Raw genomic sequence first — 17,211 nt, 5'->3', positions numbered from 1 at the left:
GCTCCTCTGTCCTGCTGGGAACAGCAGGAAGCCCTGGGCTGGCTGTGTGGTGTTGATGTGCTTGTGCAGTGTGGGTGACTCCAGTCTAGACAAGCCCTGATCAAAAACAACCTCCCTGTGTGGAGGGAACTCCCTTTCCCTGACGCTACTTTTCTGTTTTCCTCTAGAGCTTTCTTCCCACAAGTACTTCCCTGCGCCCCCAGCAGGGTCCTTCCCCCATCCCAGCCCTCCAGGCTGGTTGTTTAATATCTGTTGGTGTAAAACAAAGCTGGAGGAAGTGCCAGGGCAAGGCAGCTCTGCCGCAGGGTTTGCAAACAAAGCTCTGCAAAGGCTCAGCAGCTCCTGGAGTTGGGCAGTGAGGCACAGCCCAGGTTTGGGAGCTGCCTGCTTGATTTTCCTTCGGCCTGGCGGTGCCCAGCAACTGCCCCAGTTCCTGGCACTGCCTCGACAGCTCCTCTGCACAGCCAGGAACGTGCCTGCTCCCTTCCCTGGAGATCTGATTGCGCCCCTTGGATGCATCTCTGGAAAAACCAGCCAGGCCACAATGCTGCAGTGTGTGGCTTCGAAGGGCAGGGCTGGCTGTGCGTGTTGGGAGCTTGGCTGCTCCATCCCCCGGCTCACAGCTGTGCCCTGCTGCGGGATGGGCTGAGACCTGACCAAACTTGTGGCATGCCAAGCCACATGTAAGCTGCAGGAGCTCCCAAGCCACGTCCAGGCACAGCAGCCTGCTCCAGGTGTGCTCCCTGGCCCATCTCTGAGGCTCCTGTGCCCCAGGGGTGCCAGCAGAGCAGCTGGGGGAGCCAAAGCAGGTCCCTTGTGTGCTGTGAAGTTTGGGATCTATCCTAGACCTGGTTGTGGCTGAATGCCACAGCACCCAAACACTGCTGCTGCAGCTTCCAGCTGGACCCTGCTGCCTGGAGGGTCTGAGCCCCTGGAGAGGCTGGGTTTGGCTCCTGAGAGGCTGGTGCTGCTCCTGGGAGCTGAGGAGAGGGGAAGCAGGGTCTAAGGGCAGGATGAGGCCTGTGTGCCTCTTTCTTGGTTCAAGGCTTGAGCTTGTACCTCACCGAATGGGTCAGAGCTGTTAAGAGCTCTGTCCATCCTGTTTGGTGAGTCCCAGGAAGCCCCTCTGGGGTTCAGGGTGAGTCGTGGCCCTGGGCAGTGTGCTGACATGTGACTGGAGTGTCCACGCTGTTCAGTGGGTGACTCAGGAGCTGGGGATGCAGCCCTGGTTGTGCTGGGGCAGATTTTGCTGCAGGCTGAAGCCAGGCATGGCTGGGACCTGATGAGAGCCGTCCTGTTCCCCGGCGTCAGCAGCTCCACGCACCAAGCACTCTGCCAACACGCCTCCCTTCCAAAATAAGCTGCTTCTGGCAGCACACAGCCAGGATCTGGCTTCCAGCCCTGCTCTAGAGGGGGCCTGGAGCTGCCTCCCCCAACCTGTGCCTCCTGGCTGCTTCCCACCGTGCCACGCAGCATCCTCCCTCCCTTCTCCCTGGCACCTGAGACTCGTGCTGATTCCACAGGCTTGGATTGCCCCGGCCCCATCTCCGAGTTCCTCCTCACTTTTGGCTTCTTTCCCCGGCTGAGCGGGGCAAGAGGCGGGCGAAGGGGCTGAGCTCCTCTGTGCCTGCAGCAGTTTCCAGGAGCGGGCAGCGGCCCTGCCAGGAAGGATGTTACTCATCCCCTAAACATCCCCTTCCCTGGACGGCAGCCACGGGAGATGCTGCGGCCAGATGCGCCCGCGGCTCCGGGGCCTGAGGTGGCCCCGGCTCGGGGATGTGCTGGGGGACACCGATGCCATCGCACCCTCGGGTGGGATGCTGGCAGCCCCTGCCCGAGGGCAGCCCACGCCGCGTGGGCCTTTCCCCCTCAGCGTGGCGTGGTCCGGGAGGCGGTGGGTGCCGCACCGGGACACGCGGAGGTGGCAGCGCCGGCCCGTGGGGGTTCGGGGGGCCCGGCGCGGTGCGGACATCAGGGACGGACTCCGGGCTGGGGTCTCCGAGCGGCCCCGGGGGCACCGGCCGGGAGCGGGCACTGTCCCGTCCCGCCGGGGCGGCAGGGGGCAGCAGGAGCCCGGCGGAGCCTCCGAGCGGAGCCCCGGTGCCCCGGCCGGAGGAGCCCCCGGTGCCGGCAGCGCCGCCGCCCAAGCTCCGGTGCCCCCGCGCTGCCCGGCCCGTCCCATCCTGCCGGGACACTGCGTGGAGCCAGATGCTCCCTGCAGCCTCTCTCCTCCTCCTTCTCCTGCTCCTCCTCCTCTGATCCCCCCCAGCGCTGCCTTCCCCCACTCCCTTTAATCGAGGTTTCCGCTGAAATGCGCCGGTTCCACGGATTTCTTTGATCTCGCTAAGGGAAGAAGGGAGATACAGAAGAAATTAAATCGGCGCAGAAGGAGGAAAGGGGAGAGGAAAGCACTCTCGGGGGAGGTTGTTAAATGTCGCCTCTTTCTCACTAGAGCACCAGGCAAGAAAGAACCTGTCCTCGCCCGTACCTGTCCCGGGTCACCTGCGCTTGGCGCTGGCCGGGGATGCCCCTGGGCAGGGCAGGCGCTGGGGTGGCACCGCTGGAGCCGTCCCCGCCGCGCAGGAGCCCCGGCCCCGCTCGAGCCGCGCTGGCATGCGGGGAGCTGGCAGGCGAGCCCGGGGAAGCAGCCAGAGGGTACGAGCAGCAGTTTTGTTTTCTGCCGCTTGCCAGGGTCCGCGCAGAGCTGCAGCGCTGCCAGGGACGTGCTCTCGGGGAGCGCTTGGCTGCCGAGCCCCGGGCCCTGCGGGGTGGCTGGCTCTTCCCCACCGGCCCTGGCTCCTGCCCAGGGGCAGCTCTGAGGGGTGACGGGGATGTTCTGGGTCCTTTCCTGCCGCGCTCCTACCGAGCCAGGGCTGCACCGCCGGGCTCCCGGTGGCTGCAGGTGCCTCCGGTCACGGCAGGGATCACGCCGGTGCCGGCCTGTCCCTGCCGCTGGGAGCTGCTGGCTGAGCGCTGCCTGCCGGGCACTCACCGTGCTGTGAGCCAGGTCGTGCCTGCCAAAGCTGCTCCTCTCCCCGGCCCCTCTGCCCGTGCCGGGATGCACAGCGGGAGCAGCCGTGGTGATGGATGCCACTGCCAGAGCCCTGGTACCAGGGACGGGACAGAGGGACTGCTGGTGAGGACACAGAGGTGGCAGTGACGGGACTTTCCTCATCAGTGCTGGAATGGTGCTCCCCCACCCCTGCCAACATCCTGCAGCCAGGGGGGGACAGCCCAGCCTGTCCCTAGTCCCATATCCTGAATGCCTGAGGCCTCCCCAGCAGAGCACAGTGCGCGGGGCTGCTGCAGGGGGCTCTCCCTGGGGCAGACGGGATCAGCAGGATCCTGCCAGGGCCCTTGCTGGGGTCCCTGCTCTCTTCTTCTCCCTTGGTCTCTCCACTCAGCCAGGCCCTCACGTGTCTTGGCCCCCTCAGCCCCATGGTGTAATGCTGGGAAGCAGAAGGGCAGGGGGGACAGGATTCCCAGGCTGGGGAGAGGGGTTTAGAACAGAGATTGTGCCTCAGTCCAGCTTTAAACTGCTTTTTTTTTTTTTTTTTTTTCTTCTATTTTAATATTTTGCCTTAACATGACCTTGGCCAAATTATTTCCCCTCTGTTTGAGATTTATGGGCCTCTTCCAGAAATGATCTGTTCTGTCTACGAAAATAGACACCGTGCTGTTATTACATTTTAAAATATAATAAGGCTTGGGAGACTGCTCTTCTCCTGCTCTCCCCAGCAGCTCCCCTCTCTCTCCAGAGCACAAACCCCACTGGTTGCAGGTGTGGGGCCAAGAGTGGTGCAGTGAGAACAGGGGCATCCCCAGCTCCAGAGTGGGGGAGTCTCTCCCACTCTGTCTGCCCTCAGCAGAGCTGGAGTAATGGGAAATCTCCCATCTGAGATCGCAGCTGCTCTCAGAAAATCCCAGGGCTGCCAGGGAACAGACTGGGCAAAATGGGGCTAAACGAGCTGGGCTTCCCACGGTGGGACTGAGGGCGATCCCTGGCTCAGTAAAGGCAGCAGAACCTGGCTGGAAGCTGGAAAATCCTGCTCCCAGCCCCAGGGGCCAGCACAGCCCATCACCCCCAGGACTGCCGAGTCCTTCGGGCAGGCACAGGGTGGCCCTTGCACAGCCCTGCTCTATCTCAGTGGGTTTGTTGAGGTTATGATTGTTATTGTTCTTTTCTTCCAGGAGCTGGAGGCAAATTTCCGTCCCTGAGGAGGGGCTCTGCTTCTCCCAGTCCGTACCCTGCCAGCTCTGCTGGCAACCGGCGTCAGTGGCCGGGCTCGGTCTGTCCCGTGAGCCGAGCCATCGCTGCCTTTGGACGGCGTCAGGACCACGAGGATGGAGCTGTGGTGAGGAGGAAAGGGCTGCTGGCCTGTTCCTGGATTAAGGTTAAAGAGGGGGAGAGGCTCCTCACAGCTGCTGCCCGCTCCTCAAATGTTTTATTTCCTGCTCAGTGTAAGCCTGGATTGACCTGCAGCGGCAGAAAATGTCGAGCAACCACCGATCTCCCTGAAAGGAGTAAAAACCACCAGAAAATCCACGAGGAAGCCCAAGTGGGTTGTGCGCACCTTCCGGCCGGAAGCACGGGGAGCGCCGGGAGGACGGTGCCAGCGCTGCTGGGGATGCGGGGCTCCTGCAGGGCTCTGGGACGGGGACACGGGCGGCCCTTTCCCAGTCCAGGTATCTGCCCATCCCACAGGACGTGGGGTGATGGCAGGGAGCTGGGGGCTGTCGGACCCCTTGCCTGGGGCTGAGAAACAGGCCTGGCCCAGGAGCCCTTCCCTCTGGCAGAGGGATGCTGCTGCTCCCGCCATCACACGGTGCAGGGAATTCCCGGTGAGGCGGGACCTGCAGCCCGGGGAGGGATGTGTAGGTGGTGTCGGGTTCGTTTATTTTCTTAATTAAAAAATAAAAAACAACAAAGAGGCGGGGGACGGACACGGAACGGGACACGACGACTTCTCGTGTTTACCAGCGAAAAGCCCCGAAGCCGAGCGGCCGCTGCCCGGGACAGCGGCTCCGGTGCAAGCTCCCGGCTCCGTTTTGCGGGCAAAGCCGCGGTGCCGGAGGCGGGGGTCCTCGCCGCGGGGCTGGGAGGGGCCGTGCCGCGCCCCGGGATCCCGCGTGGGGCGGCGGGAGCGGCCCGTGCCCGGGCCCCTCTCGGTCCCGGCCGGTCCCGCAAGGGTTAAACCGCGGCGCCGCCCCCTCGTTCGCCGCTCGGCCTCCCTTGATTGACACCCCGCGCGCCGGCCGGGCCCGGGCTGGCCAATGGGGAGGCAGCTCCGCGCGCCCCACGTGGGGGCGGCCGCCCTGGGCGCGCTCCCATTGGCTGGCGGCGGGGGCGATTGCCCGCACGGGCCAGGCCCCACGTGGAGCTGGCGCTCGCGCTCGTTCATTGATCGCGCTCCGCAGAGCGGCGGCCGCGCGGGCGGGGCGGGGCGGGGCGGGGCGGGGCGGGGCGGGGGCTCGGCCCGGCTCGGCTGCACTCGGCTGGACTCGGCTCGGCCCGGCCCGGCCCGGCTCGGCTCGCCCCGGCTCGGCTCGGCTCTACCGGGCTCGGCTCGGCCCGGCCCGGCCCGCCCCGCCGCAGGGGCGCGCGCCTGGGGCCGGGGCCGGGTCTGGGACCCGGCAGCGCGGTGAGTCCCGTCCTGTTCCGTCCCGTCCCGTCTCGTCGCGGCGGTCCGGTCCGGCTCGGTTCGGCTCGGTGTCCGCCTGCCGGGGGTCCGGCCCCGCTTGGGGCTGGGTCGGCGGCGAGGCCGGTCCCGCCCCGCGGCCGTACCTGCGGCGGGCGGCGGCGGGGCCATTGTCTGCGCGGCGCGGGGGGCCGGGGCTGGGCGGGTCCGCGGAGCCCGGAGGGAGCCCCGGGGCCCTCGGTCCCCGCGGGAACGGGGGCCGCGCGGCGCGGGGGGAGCTGCGGGCGGGGCCGGGGCTCCGGGGCTCCGCCGCGGCTCCCGCAGGGCCCCGCGCCCCCGGGCAGCGCCGGGCGGTGACCCCCGGGTTCTTCTCCAGGGCCCGATCCGGAGCTGGGAGCAGTTTCCAGGCCCTGTCCCGCGCCTGCGGCGGGGCCCGCGCGGCCGGAGGGTCCCGGGCCTGTCCGGTGCCAAGGATGTTCCCGCAGAACAGGCCCCCGGTGAGCCCCCGTCCCCTCGCAGCAGAGCCAGCCCGGCTCCCCCCGGTGCTGACTAACAGCTGCCTGCTGGTGCAGCGCGCGGTGCTCGGCAGCGGTGCTGTGGCTCTTCCCGAAGCGGTGCTGAGCCCCGGCGCTGCGGGTCTGGGCTTTGTGAGGTGCTGGGAGCGGGATTCACCGGGGTGCGATGGTGGGACGGTGATGGACAGGCAGGGAGCTCAGGAGTGCGGCGGCTGGGTGAGGACAGGTCTGTGCCGTGCCCAGTGCCACCCGTGGTCATTAATCCTTTCTGGCTCAGTGGCCAAACTGATGCTGACAAGGCCCTTGGTGCCTGGTTGTGACCAGTTTTCTCTCCAATAACTCCTTGTGCAGCCTCCTGCATGTGCTGCTCTCCCAGATGTGCCCGTAGCCTCTTCCCTGGGTGCAGGAAAACCCTGGGGGATGTGCCAGCCTTGTTGGGCAGCAGCAGTGACCCTGGAGGTCCCATCTCTGCCTAGGCCCATCTCCAGGCACCTTCTGCTGCCTCGGGAGCCGCTGTTGCTGCCAGTGCCATCCCCAGCACCCCCCAGTCCCTCAAGCTGACTTACCCAGAGACCTTGGATCGCATCAAGGAGGAATTCCAGTTCCTGCAGAACCAATACCACAGGTGAGGAGCTGCCAGAGTTCACATGCCAGCGTGTGAACTGGGCACTTCACTGGTGCTGGCCAGCAACAGGCTCCTCTTGGCACTGGGCAGCACCATCCCGTGTGGCTGGTGGACTGGTCCCTCCAGAGGATGGCTGTGCCAAGCATCACCTTTAGCCTGAAATGACTCTGTTTGAGGGGGAAACTCAACCTTTGGCTGCCAAAAGCCCCGGGAGGAGGTGCTGGCTTCCAGCACCCAGCTCCTGGGCTGAGCCAGAGCCATCACTTAGACCTGGAGTACCTCTGATCCGTGAGGCTGCTGTCCAGGATCACCTCCCCTTCCTCACACTGCAGGGCAGAGTGAGGTTTGAAATGCAGCTAAGCTTTGCAGCTCACTCCATTTGGGAAGCAGATGCTGGGGAGGGGGTTAAGAGTCCGTGTAAATTGCTCCCTGATGCCCAGATCCCTTTGGTGTCCACCTCCTCTTTATCAGCCCCTTCCTGCCCTCTTTCAGGTGGTTTTCTTGGCTTGTGCTGGGAGATGGGTTTGAAGCTGAGTTGAGGCTGAAGTAGTGTGTGGTACATTGGGAGGGCTCGTGCTCTGTCCAGCCAGGGACATCCTGTCACTTGGGAGGACCAAGGGGGGTTGCTCCTTCTCCCTCTCTCTCCTCTTTATTTTCACAGCTTGAAGTTAGAATGTGAAAAGCTGGCAACAGAAAAAACAGAAATCCAGCGTCATTATGTCATGGTTAGTGAGCTCCACCTGAAAGGAGAAGGGTGGTGTGGGATCTCCTCTGAACCATCAAAGGGCATGCAGGGATGCTTTGCCTTCCCTTTGCTTTTGGGTTGTGTGGCCAGGCCCTGAGATCTGGTTCCTGTGGCTGTTACTGTCTGGTTTTCCCCCAAAAAGGGCCGTGGTGTTCGAGCAGGACTTTCTGCCTCAGCTTGTGGTGGCAAATGTGCTCCTGTGTGGGTTGCCCCATTCCTGCAGGAGTCCTGGGAGGGCTGTGTCCATCCTGTGGGCTGCAGCCATGTGCCAGAGACACCTCTGCTCCTGGGAGAGGACCTGGGGACCGTGGTGTCCCCATGGTCTGGCTGCACCACGACTGTTTGTGGCCAGGCTCACCTGGTGTGCCAGCACCACAGAGGACTTTCTGCTTGGGAGTTGCCCTGGTCTCCAGAGCCGTGCTGATGCTGCCTTCTCTCCCTCACAGTACTATGAGATGTCCTATGGCCTGAACATTGAGATGCACAAACAGGTGAGTCTGGGTGGGCTGGGAGCTCTGTCCACCTTCCCAGTCCCAGCTCCCTTTGCCATCTGGGCTCTTGAGGGCTGCCCCTACAGACAACATGGGAAGTTGCTCCCTGCTGTAGCCCAGGAAGCCTAGTGTTTGTAGGGGATGTGTCCCCTTCCCTGTGCTTTGTGTTGCTCTGTGCCATGGCCTTGGCTGCCTCCTTAGGTCCCCACACACGTCTGTGCTCTGGTTTCGGGTTCAGGGTGCCCTGCTTGGACTGTGATGCTCTTGTTGTGTCAGGCAGAGAGCGGTGGTGGAGGACTTGTGCTTGCATGGCTGCTCACAGCGGTTGTGAGCGGTCACAGGGTGACTGTTGGGAAGGAGACTGGCTTCCTCCTCACGGCAAGGTGGGCTGCAGGCTCACAGCAGGCTGATGTGCTCTGGCTTGAGCACTCTCTGCTGCCCACTGGCCCAGGGGCCAGGGCTGAGGAGCATTCTGAGGAGGGAGAAGGGTTTGGGGGGTGGGTGCAGGGTGAGCTCTCCGGGGGCTCAGGGCTGCGCATCCTCCCTCGCTGCTTCCCCGTCCCTCCCTCCCTTCCTCAACTCCCTCCCTTCCTCCCCTGTGCCGAGCTCCGGGTCACCAGCTGCTCTGAGACAGAAGGTTTCTTCTCATCTATTTTTAAAGAGGCTGCGGAGGAGCCTGGCGAGGCGCTGCCGCCGCCTTCCTGCCCGCCCCGCGCCCGCCGACGCCAACTGTTGCGCGGGAGCCTGCTCGGGTGGGCACCGTGGCGGTGCTGGCCCCTGTCCCCAGCACAGGGCAGGTTGTCAGCCACTCCTGCCAGCTCTGTGCCCCCTGGGAGGGAGTTCTGCCACTCTGCGATGCCCTCCTTGTGCCGGCATCCCTGCGGAGGCTGAGGTGCGAAGCTGCCCTGGTGAGGGGCGATGCCAAGGGTCCGCCCGGCCCGGAGCCTCTCCCTGGAGGGCTGCGAGCTCCTCTCCTCTGGCTGCTGGTTCTCTCCCAGCCCTCTCAGGCTCGTGTTTGCTGCCAGCCCCAGGTGCCGCTGGCCGCCGGCCAGTGAGCTGTCGGCACTTTTAACAAGGGCCCGTAAGTCTGCTCTGACAGCCAGCGGCCATTGTGTGAGGAGCGGGAACTGGCGGCGCAGAGCCGCGGGTTAGCGCTGCCCTGGGGACACTGGGTCGCTGTCTTTCCTCCCTTTCCCCCAAATCCTGGGCACACGCAGGTCCTGAGCACTCCTGGCTGCCCCAGAGCCCCCGATGGCTGAGGCTGGGCAGTGCCATGCCGTGGTGTGGCCTCTGTCCTTGCTGTGCCCCGTGTCCCCAGGTGCTCATCACCAAGGCGTGGCGTTTTGCTCTGGGTTTGTTTGGGGGGAAATGGGGCTGGGGGCTGCCTGTGGTGGTGCAGATCTCCAGGCAGCCACAGGCTTGGCAGGAGAGGATCAAGACAGGAACGAGCAGGAGACGTTAATTTTTTTATTGTTGCTTTGTTTTTGGCATGGAAAGGGCCCTGTAGCTTTCTATAAAAGCACCTCCCCGAATCTGCCTGGCCTTGGACTTGCTCACCGCGAGCCAGAGGGGAGGCGACGGTGCTGGTGGCTGGGGGGGCTGCAAACAGCGTGATCATTTTTCATGCTGAGAGCGTTAAAGTGCCAGTAAATTGCACATTAACGAGTGCGAGTGAATTGGAGGCAGCTCTCCCCAAGGAGCTGCTGCCCATCAGTGCATTAGGGAAGAGAATCCATCACTGCCGGCCCCGGGAGACAGCTAAATCCTTCCCAGAACTGCCGGCTGCCAAATCTCCTTGCTCCCCCCTCTTCCTTTCTTTTCTTTCTCTTTTTTCCTCCCTCAGAAGGGGAAGTGAGGGCAGGTGCCAGATTGTTTCTGTGCTTTGGGGCTGGCAAGAGCAGGTCGGCAGCTGCTCTGGAGGGCAGCATAGAGTGTCCCCTGGGCCTGTGTCCCCACACCAGCCGTGCCCCCTCACCCTGGCACTTCAGCACCTGCACCAGCTGGGCGTGGGAGATGTGCCCAAGGTCCTGGCAGGGAAATCCAGGGGTCACTTCTGTCCCTGGGGCCCTTCAGCTGGGGGCTGATAAGGGGGTCTGGATTCAACCCCCTCCTCTCAGCCCTGTGCTGGCTCCATAGTGTTTTCATCCTCCCCACCAGGGTGGACAGGGAGCTCCTCGGGGTTTGGGACAGCATCTTACCCGTGCCCGGGACATCCCCTGCCCATCCAAGAGCAGAGGGATCCCTCCCCCAGCTGGGTTTAGGGACAGCTGCTGATCCCTAAGCTCCCTAAGTCCCCAGCTCCTCGTGGGCATCTCTGCTGTTGCCTGGAGCAGTGTCTGCTCTCTCAGCCATCGGCAGGGACAGGAGCCTGTCCCTGCAGGCTTTGGGGCATCTTTGGGTTGTGTCTGTGAGGTCTGTGCTCTCCTCTTGCCCGAGCTGTGCAGGGTGGGCACTGGAAGCTGGCAGGGGGGTGCCACGGGAACATGGGGCACTGGAAGATGGCAGGGAGGTGACATAGGAACATGGGGAACTGGAAGCTGGCAGGGGGGTGCCACGGGAATATGGGGCTCTGGGAGCTGGCAGGGGGTGCCATAGGAACATGGGGCACTGGAAGATGGCAGGGGGGTGCCACAGGAACGTGGGGCTCTGGGAGCTGGCAGGGGGGTGCCACGGGAACGTGGCACGGCACAGCACGACGCTGCTCTCCCTCCCTGCGCTCTACGCTCTTGATTGCCAGTGGCACTCGAGTGTTGCAGAAAAACAGCAGCTGGAAGGAGAGCACCTCTCCAGGGCTTCCTCTGGGCTGGGAGGGCGGCAAGCGGTGGGCGTGGTGCCGGCAGGGGGCTGCGTGGAGGGCAGGGGGGAGCCTGCAGGGGCCACGGCTGCTGGGCTGGGGGCTTGCGTGGGGGTGGCCTCGGTGGCATGGACCAGGAGGACTTCATGTCCCTGGCAGGGAGGAGCTGGAAGCCGTCCCAGAGCTCTCAGGGTGGGGATGGAGTATGCTGGGTTTTGAAAGAGGTGTTGTTACGAACAGGAATTGTTGCCCCAGGGTGTTTTTGTTCCGTAGTGCTGAGCAGCAGCCCTTGGGCTGGGTGTCAGCGCCCTGAGACTGCCCGGGCCAAGCACGCATGGAGAGGGGGCTCTCCTGGCAGCATCGGGGCCCCTCAGCCTGGGGTCTGCTCTGCCCCTTGCCCTGACGGGCTCTGTCTCTTCCCCTGCCAGACGGAGATCGCCAAGCGGCTCAACGTGATCTGTGCCCAGCTCATCCCGTTCCTGTCTCAGGAGGTGGGTGAGCCCTTGGGCCCAGCCAGGTGTGCAGAGCTCCTTTGGGGCCCAGGGAAAGAAACGAGCCTGCCCCAGCCCCTCTCTTCTCTCCCCACAGCACCAGCAGCAGGTGGTCCAGGCTGTGGAGCGAGCGAAGCAGGTGACTATGACCGACCTGAACGCGGCCATCGGGGTACGTCAACCCTCTGCCCGCCACTTCCCGCCACTCCAGGGCCAGGGCTGAGGGGCTCTGGCATGCTGGCACCTCCCAGGCTCCTGCCATCCCTGGGCTGAGCCTCCTCCAGCCCCTGGCTGCAGCCCCTGCCCCTCGTGCAGCTGAATAGAGGGGAGGAGAGAGGCAAACCAGGCTGGTTTGGGGGCTGCCAGCAGGACTCGGGGTTCAGGAAATGCAGCTGGGGGTGGGGGTGGTGGCTGGCGTGTGTCACTGTGTCCTGACACCCTGTGGCTTGCATGGAAGGGGGTCACCACCATCCCCACTCAACTATTCTCTCAAGGCTGCAGCAGGTCCCCCATCCAGCCCAGGGTAGGAGGGGTCGGTGGGAGGGATGTGGTGGCCCCCAGAACATTACTGGGGACACCCTGAGTGCATGCCCTGCCCCCCCACACCCAGGCCCCATTGCTGACTGACCCAGGGCTGCCTCTTGCCCCTCACTTGCCCAGCAGCTGTCCTGCCACAGCCCTTTGACTCTGCTCTCTCCTCTCCTCTCCAGCACCAGCTGCAGACCCAGCACCTCTCGCACCACGCTCCCCCCATCCCGCTGACCCCCCACCCCTCTGGAATGCAGCCCGCTGGCCTCGCTGGCATCAGCAGTGCCTCAGGGCTGCTGGCACTCTCGGGGGCACTGGGGGCCCAGGCCCAGCTCCTCGCCAAGGATGACCGAGGAGTCCATGACACAGAGCCCAGGAGTGAGTGTGGGGGGAGCCAGAGCTTGGGGTGCCTGGATCTGAGTGAACCTGGGAGCAGGTGGTGCTGGGCCTGGGGCTCCCTCTGCTCCCCATGCCCTTCTTGCCTGGACACTTCCCTGGGGTGGGGACCAGGGCTGGGTGGGGGCCACTTGTCCATGCCTCAGGGCTGCCAGCTGGGCTGGAGGGGCAGGGGGCTTGCAGCTGCAGGGGGTTTGGGTGGGAACATCCTCCACTGCCCAGCACCCTCGTGGGAGGGTGGCGAGGTGGGCTGGTGGGGGAGGGTCTGGGACCACCCTGCTGCTGTTGTGCTGGTCTGGCCCTGCTGTGAACACCCCAGCACCCACGGGTGAAGTGGGGGCTTTCCTGGGGGGCTCACAGCGTGTCCCCCTTTCCCTCCTCCTCCTCCTCCTGTTGCTCCTCTGCGTTACCACAGCGACAGACCGAGACCCCGGCCCCGTAAGTGCCTTTTTCTTCTCTTGCACCATTCTGTGGTGGCAGTGGCTGTGCTCAGGACACAGGGAAGGGCTGGGGCCCTCCATGCTCTTGGGGGCAGCCCTGCCTTGGTGCTGCCTGTCCCAGGAGCTGGGCAGAGTGTCCCCAGCCACTGACACTGTCCCTCACCCCAGAGCTCCCTGGCGCTGTCGAACGGGGAGCGCGCGCGAGCCATCGCCGAGTACCTGAGCAGCAGCAAGAAGAGGAAGGTGGAGGAGAAGGACTTTGTTACAGATTATGTGAGCCCAGGGCTGGGGGGCTTGGGGTGACCCCATCCTCTCCTGTGGGGTGAGGAATGGAGCTGCCTGTGCCTCTGGCACAGCTCCAGGCAGGAGTGAGGGTGGCTGCAGCCCCTCTGGCTCCAACTGTGCTCCACGTTTCAGGGCAGCGATGCAGACAAAAGTGAAGATAACTTGGTGGTGGATGAGGTCAGTGTGCAGGGACACTGGGAGGGGTCTGGGGTCATTGTGTCCTGGGACACTGGGAGGGCTGTGGGGTCAGTGTGTGCTGTCCATCCCTGAGGGTGGGACTAACAGGCTGCTCCAGGCAGGGGTGGGCATCGTAGGGAGGTGCCAGTGGGAGCTGTGCTCCCTGACCCTCGCCAGCAGCAGCAGTGAGCCCCAGGATCCAGGCTGGCATCCTGGCCCTTGCTTGAGCCACCAGCTCCCCATAACATGGGACATCCCTGCTCTCCAGCCTGCTCTGCTCCCTGCTGATTTCCCTCCCTCCCCAGGACCCCTCTTCCCCGCACAGCGTCCACTCCTACTCGTCCCGGGAGAACGGGGTGGAGAAGGTCCCACTGGGCAGGAAGGAGGCCATGCCCCTCAGTCCGACCTCCATGGCCTCCTCCAGCAGCACGTCCCCGTCTCGGAGCAAGGATGCGCCCACGGTACGTGTGACTTGCCCGGGGCCTGGGCTTGTGCCATTGCTGCCTGGGCTCGGCTGACAGTGGCCATGGGTACCCCCACCTCCAAACCCATGGGGCAAAGTGCTGGAGGGACAGGGAGGTCCCACAGACCCTTCAGCACTGCCTGGGCTGGGCTGTCATTGAGGGGGAGCCAACAGGCACGCCCTGGCAGGGTCGTGGTGCAGTTGCCACCTCCCCATTCTGTTCCTGGCAGGTGGAGAAGGCAGGAACGCCCAGCCTGAAGTCCAGCACCCCCACCTCCCAGGGTGACACCCTCCCAGGCTCCAGCAGTGCCCAGCAGTTTCGTCCTGCTGCTGCCAAGGTTCCCGTGGATCCCCTGGGTGAGCTTGGCCCCGCTGGGGCCTGGGTGGGTCTCCAAGCTCTGTCTCCAGGGCCCCATCCCTTCATCCTGCCTCTCCCCCACCAGCCCTGGGCCTGAGGAATCCGCTGGGAGTGCAGAGCCCCTACTCAGCCGCCTTTGGCTTGGCCCACCCTGCGGTCAACGGGGACGTGGCCGGGACTGGCGCCTATGCCAGCCTGCACCTCATGTCCCCGCAGCTCAACGGGGCTGCGGCCGCCGTGGGAGCCGGCGGCTACGGGCGCTCGCCCCTGGTGCGTGACCTCGTCCCTGTGGGGCCGTGGGGCCACGGAGTGTGAGCCACTCTCACCCGCTGTCCCCTGCAGGTGGGCTACGACCCGCACCCCCACATGCGCGTCCCGGGGCTGGTGACCGGCATGCAAGTGGGGACCTCGGGCAAGCCGTAAGTGGGGCTGGGCTGGATGGGGCTGCGCTGGGAGAGGGGATGTGCTGGCTTGTGGGGATGAATTTGGGCTGTGTGGACAAGCTGGGGGCAGCAGGGATGGGGAGCACAGCCTGAGGGAAAGCTGGGCTGTGTTTGTTGTGTGCCCAGCTGGCATCGCTGGGTGTGTTCTGCTCATGGCTCTGACTCCAAACCGTGCTGCCTGTGCCAGACCCTCTGGGACCCGCGTGGCACCGGCTGCTGTCCACGCAGGATTCTGCTCTGCTTCTCACTGCTCTGCTCTGCTTCTCACTGCTCTGCTCCCTTCCAGTGCCTACTCCTTCCACGTCAGCGCCGACGGGCAGATGCAGCCGGTGCCTTTCCCCCCCGACGCCCTCATTGGCTCCGGCATCCCCCGGCACGCGCGGCAGCTGCACACCCTGACCCACGGCGAGGTGGTCTGTGCTGTCACCATCAGCAACTCCACGCGGCACGTCTACACCGGGGGCAAGGGCTGTGTCAAGGTCTGGGACGTGGGGCAGCCGGGCACCAAGACGGCCGTGGCTCAGCTGGACTGCCTGGTGAGGAGGAGGAGGAGGAGGAGGAGGAGGAGGAGGAGGAGGAGGAGGAGGAGGAGCAGAAATGCCTTTGGGCTGGGGCTGGGAAGGGCAATGTGCCCCTGCTCCAGTGGAGGGGACACCTCTGCAGTGGGAGAAGTGACTCCTGCCAGCCCCTGTGTGCTCATCATGTCCTCCTTGCCTTGCCCCGTTGCCTGTCACAGAACCGTGACAACTACATCCGTTCCTGCAAGCTGCTCCCCGACGGCCGCAGCCTGATCGTGGGGGGGGAGGCCAGCACCCTGTCCATCTGGGACCTGGCAGCCCCCACGCCCCGCATCAAGGCTGAGCTCACCTCCTCTGCCCCCGCCTGCTACGCCCTGGCCATCAGCCCCGACGCCAAAGTCTGCTTCTCCTGCTGCAGCGACGGCAACATCGTGGTGTGGGACCTGCAGAACCAGACATTGGTCAGGTGAGGCTGGGGCAGGGGGGAGCATGGGCAGGACTGCCAGGGACTCCTCGTGCCAGAGAGCCCTCAGCCCCCTGCAGCATGTCCCTGTCCCTCCCTGTGTCTAACCCTGGCCATGGGACAGTGCCTGTCCTTGCAGCTCCTCACTGCTGGGTGCTGCAGGTGCTGGCTGCCCTGACAGCTGTGCCCTCGCCCTCTCCATCCCCCTCTTTCCCAGGCAGTTTCAAGGCCACACGGATGGTGCCAGCTGCATTGACATCTCCAACGATGGCACCAAGCTGTGGACAGGGGGGCTGGACAACACCGTGCGCTGCTGGGACCTGCGGGAGGGGCGGCAGCTGCAGCAGCACGACTTCAGCTCCCAGGTAGGGCTGGAGCCCTGTGGCAGCACCCTGGGGCCAGCTGGGACCTGCTGGGCCACTGTGTGAGCCTGTCTGTCCCCTCAGATCTTCTCCCTGGGCTACTGCCCCATGGGAGAGTGGCTGGCGGTGGGCATGGAGAGCAGCAACGTGGAGATCCTGCACGTCACCAAACCCGACAAGTACCAGCTGCACCTCCACGAGAGCTGTGTCCTCTCTCTCAAATTCGCCTCCTGCGGTAGGCACGCCTCTCCTGGCCCCCCTTGCTCTGGAGCCTCATGGATGCCACCCCTACTTCTGTCCGTGTGTCACAGGGCTCGTTGCACTGTGGGCAAGCATTTGTTCTGGTAGCCAGCCCTGTCCCCGGTGGTGACATCAGAGAAGGGGTATCCATCCCTCTTGGAGCAGTGCTGGCTGCTGGAGCCAAACTCCTCTTTGTGTTCCCTTGGCTCATGGTTGGCAGAGCTGTGGCTGCCTCTCTCCGTGTGTTTCACAGCCTGGGCAGGATCTGCTGCTGGGATCCTGCTGCTGGGTCTGGTGTGGTGACACGAGGCTGCTTTGTCCCTCCACAGGGAAGTGGTTCGTGAGCACGGGGAAGGACAACCTGCTGAACGCCTGGCGGACGCCCTACGGAGCCAGCATCTTCCAGGTGGGCAGCCAGCAGGGCTGGGGGTTCCTGGGGTGAGGCTGCCAGGAGCTGCCCAGCACAACCCAGCTCTAATTGGTGTCAGCCCCATAAACTCATCCCTGCAGCCTCCCCGAGGAGTGGGGGCTGGGACCTTGCTCTGGGGCTGCTTCTTGTGCTTACCCCTGTTCTCTGCAGTCCAAGGAAACCTCCTCAGTCCTCAGCTGTGACATCTCCACGGACGACCAGTTCATCGTGACGGGCTCAGGGGACAAGAAAGCGACAGTTTACGAGATCATTTACTGAGCCCCAGAGGTGCCAACTGCGGGACAGGCAGGTGTCCATGGGGATGGACAGGTGGACTCTACCTGCCCTGCTGCTGACTTCCCAAAGAACGTGCAGCCAGTGGCTGTGGCATCCCAGCTGGAAGAGAGCAGAGAGGGGTGGAGGTGGCCCTGGGACCGTGGCCAGGCATGGTGGAGGCCGCTGCTTGGGGTGGATTTCCTGGGGACTTTCTCCTTGTTTTGTTCTTTGTGGGTTTCTTTCTAAATCTAGACTGTGGGAGTTGGAGATGGGGGGGGAGGTCTGCCATTGTTAGGGGTTTTGTTCGGGTGCTTTTTTTATTTTTGTTTTTAACTTTTTGTTGTGGGGTTTTTATTTGTTTAAGGCTCTGGGCCTGCCAGGGTGGATGGGCTCCGGCCTCACTTCCCTCTGTGCCTCCCACGGTGTATTTAATAATAAAAACAAACCAAAAAAAGGCAGCTGTGCCTCGTCCTGGGCAGTAGCCTCGATGCTCTGTGGGGCTGGGATGGAGCCAGGTGGGAAGGGGTGACACCATGCCAGGAGCCTTGTCCCT

General features: G+C 64.2%; 1 protein-coding gene across 3 annotated transcripts; it reads left to right on the top strand.

Annotated features, from left to right (window-relative positions):
- Positions 1-5,564: 5,564 nt before the first annotated feature.
- Positions 5,565-17,116, top strand: LOC128819510 (transducin-like enhancer protein 1). 3 transcript variants are annotated; one of them, XR_008440719.1, is made up of 21 exons: positions 5,565-5,642; positions 6,016-6,136; positions 6,631-6,779; positions 7,441-7,504; positions 7,971-8,015; positions 11,238-11,300; positions 11,398-11,472; positions 12,011-12,206; positions 12,640-12,662; positions 12,833-12,937; positions 13,082-13,126; positions 13,432-13,587; positions 13,820-13,946; positions 14,033-14,217; positions 14,290-14,366; positions 14,677-14,926; positions 15,127-15,374; positions 15,593-15,736; positions 15,818-15,968; positions 16,303-16,379; positions 16,554-16,640. XR_008440719.1 is itself a non-coding variant. In XM_053999735.1 (21 exons), the coding sequence occupies exons 2-21, from the start codon at positions 6,113-6,115 to the stop codon at positions 16,659-16,661; spliced, it is 2,283 nt and encodes a 760-aa protein (XP_053855710.1). In that variant the 5' UTR covers positions 5,565-5,642; positions 6,016-6,112; the 3' UTR covers positions 16,662-17,116. The 3 variants fall into 3 exon arrangements, 2 of the variants coding, with proteins under 2 accessions (XP_053855710.1, XP_053855709.1); XM_053999735.1 differs by having other exon boundaries at positions 11,398-11,439; positions 15,589-15,736; positions 16,554-17,116; XM_053999734.1 differs by having other exon boundaries at positions 15,589-15,736; positions 16,554-17,116.
- Positions 17,117-17,211: the final 95 nt, after the last annotated feature.

This window comes from Vidua macroura, chromosome 26 (genome assembly GCF_024509145.1).
Source record: "Vidua macroura isolate BioBank_ID:100142 chromosome 26, ASM2450914v1, whole genome shotgun sequence".
Lineage (NCBI taxonomy): Eukaryota > Metazoa > Chordata > Aves > Passeriformes > Viduidae > Vidua > Vidua macroura.
This window is presented reverse-complemented; position numbering and strand designations above follow the sequence as displayed.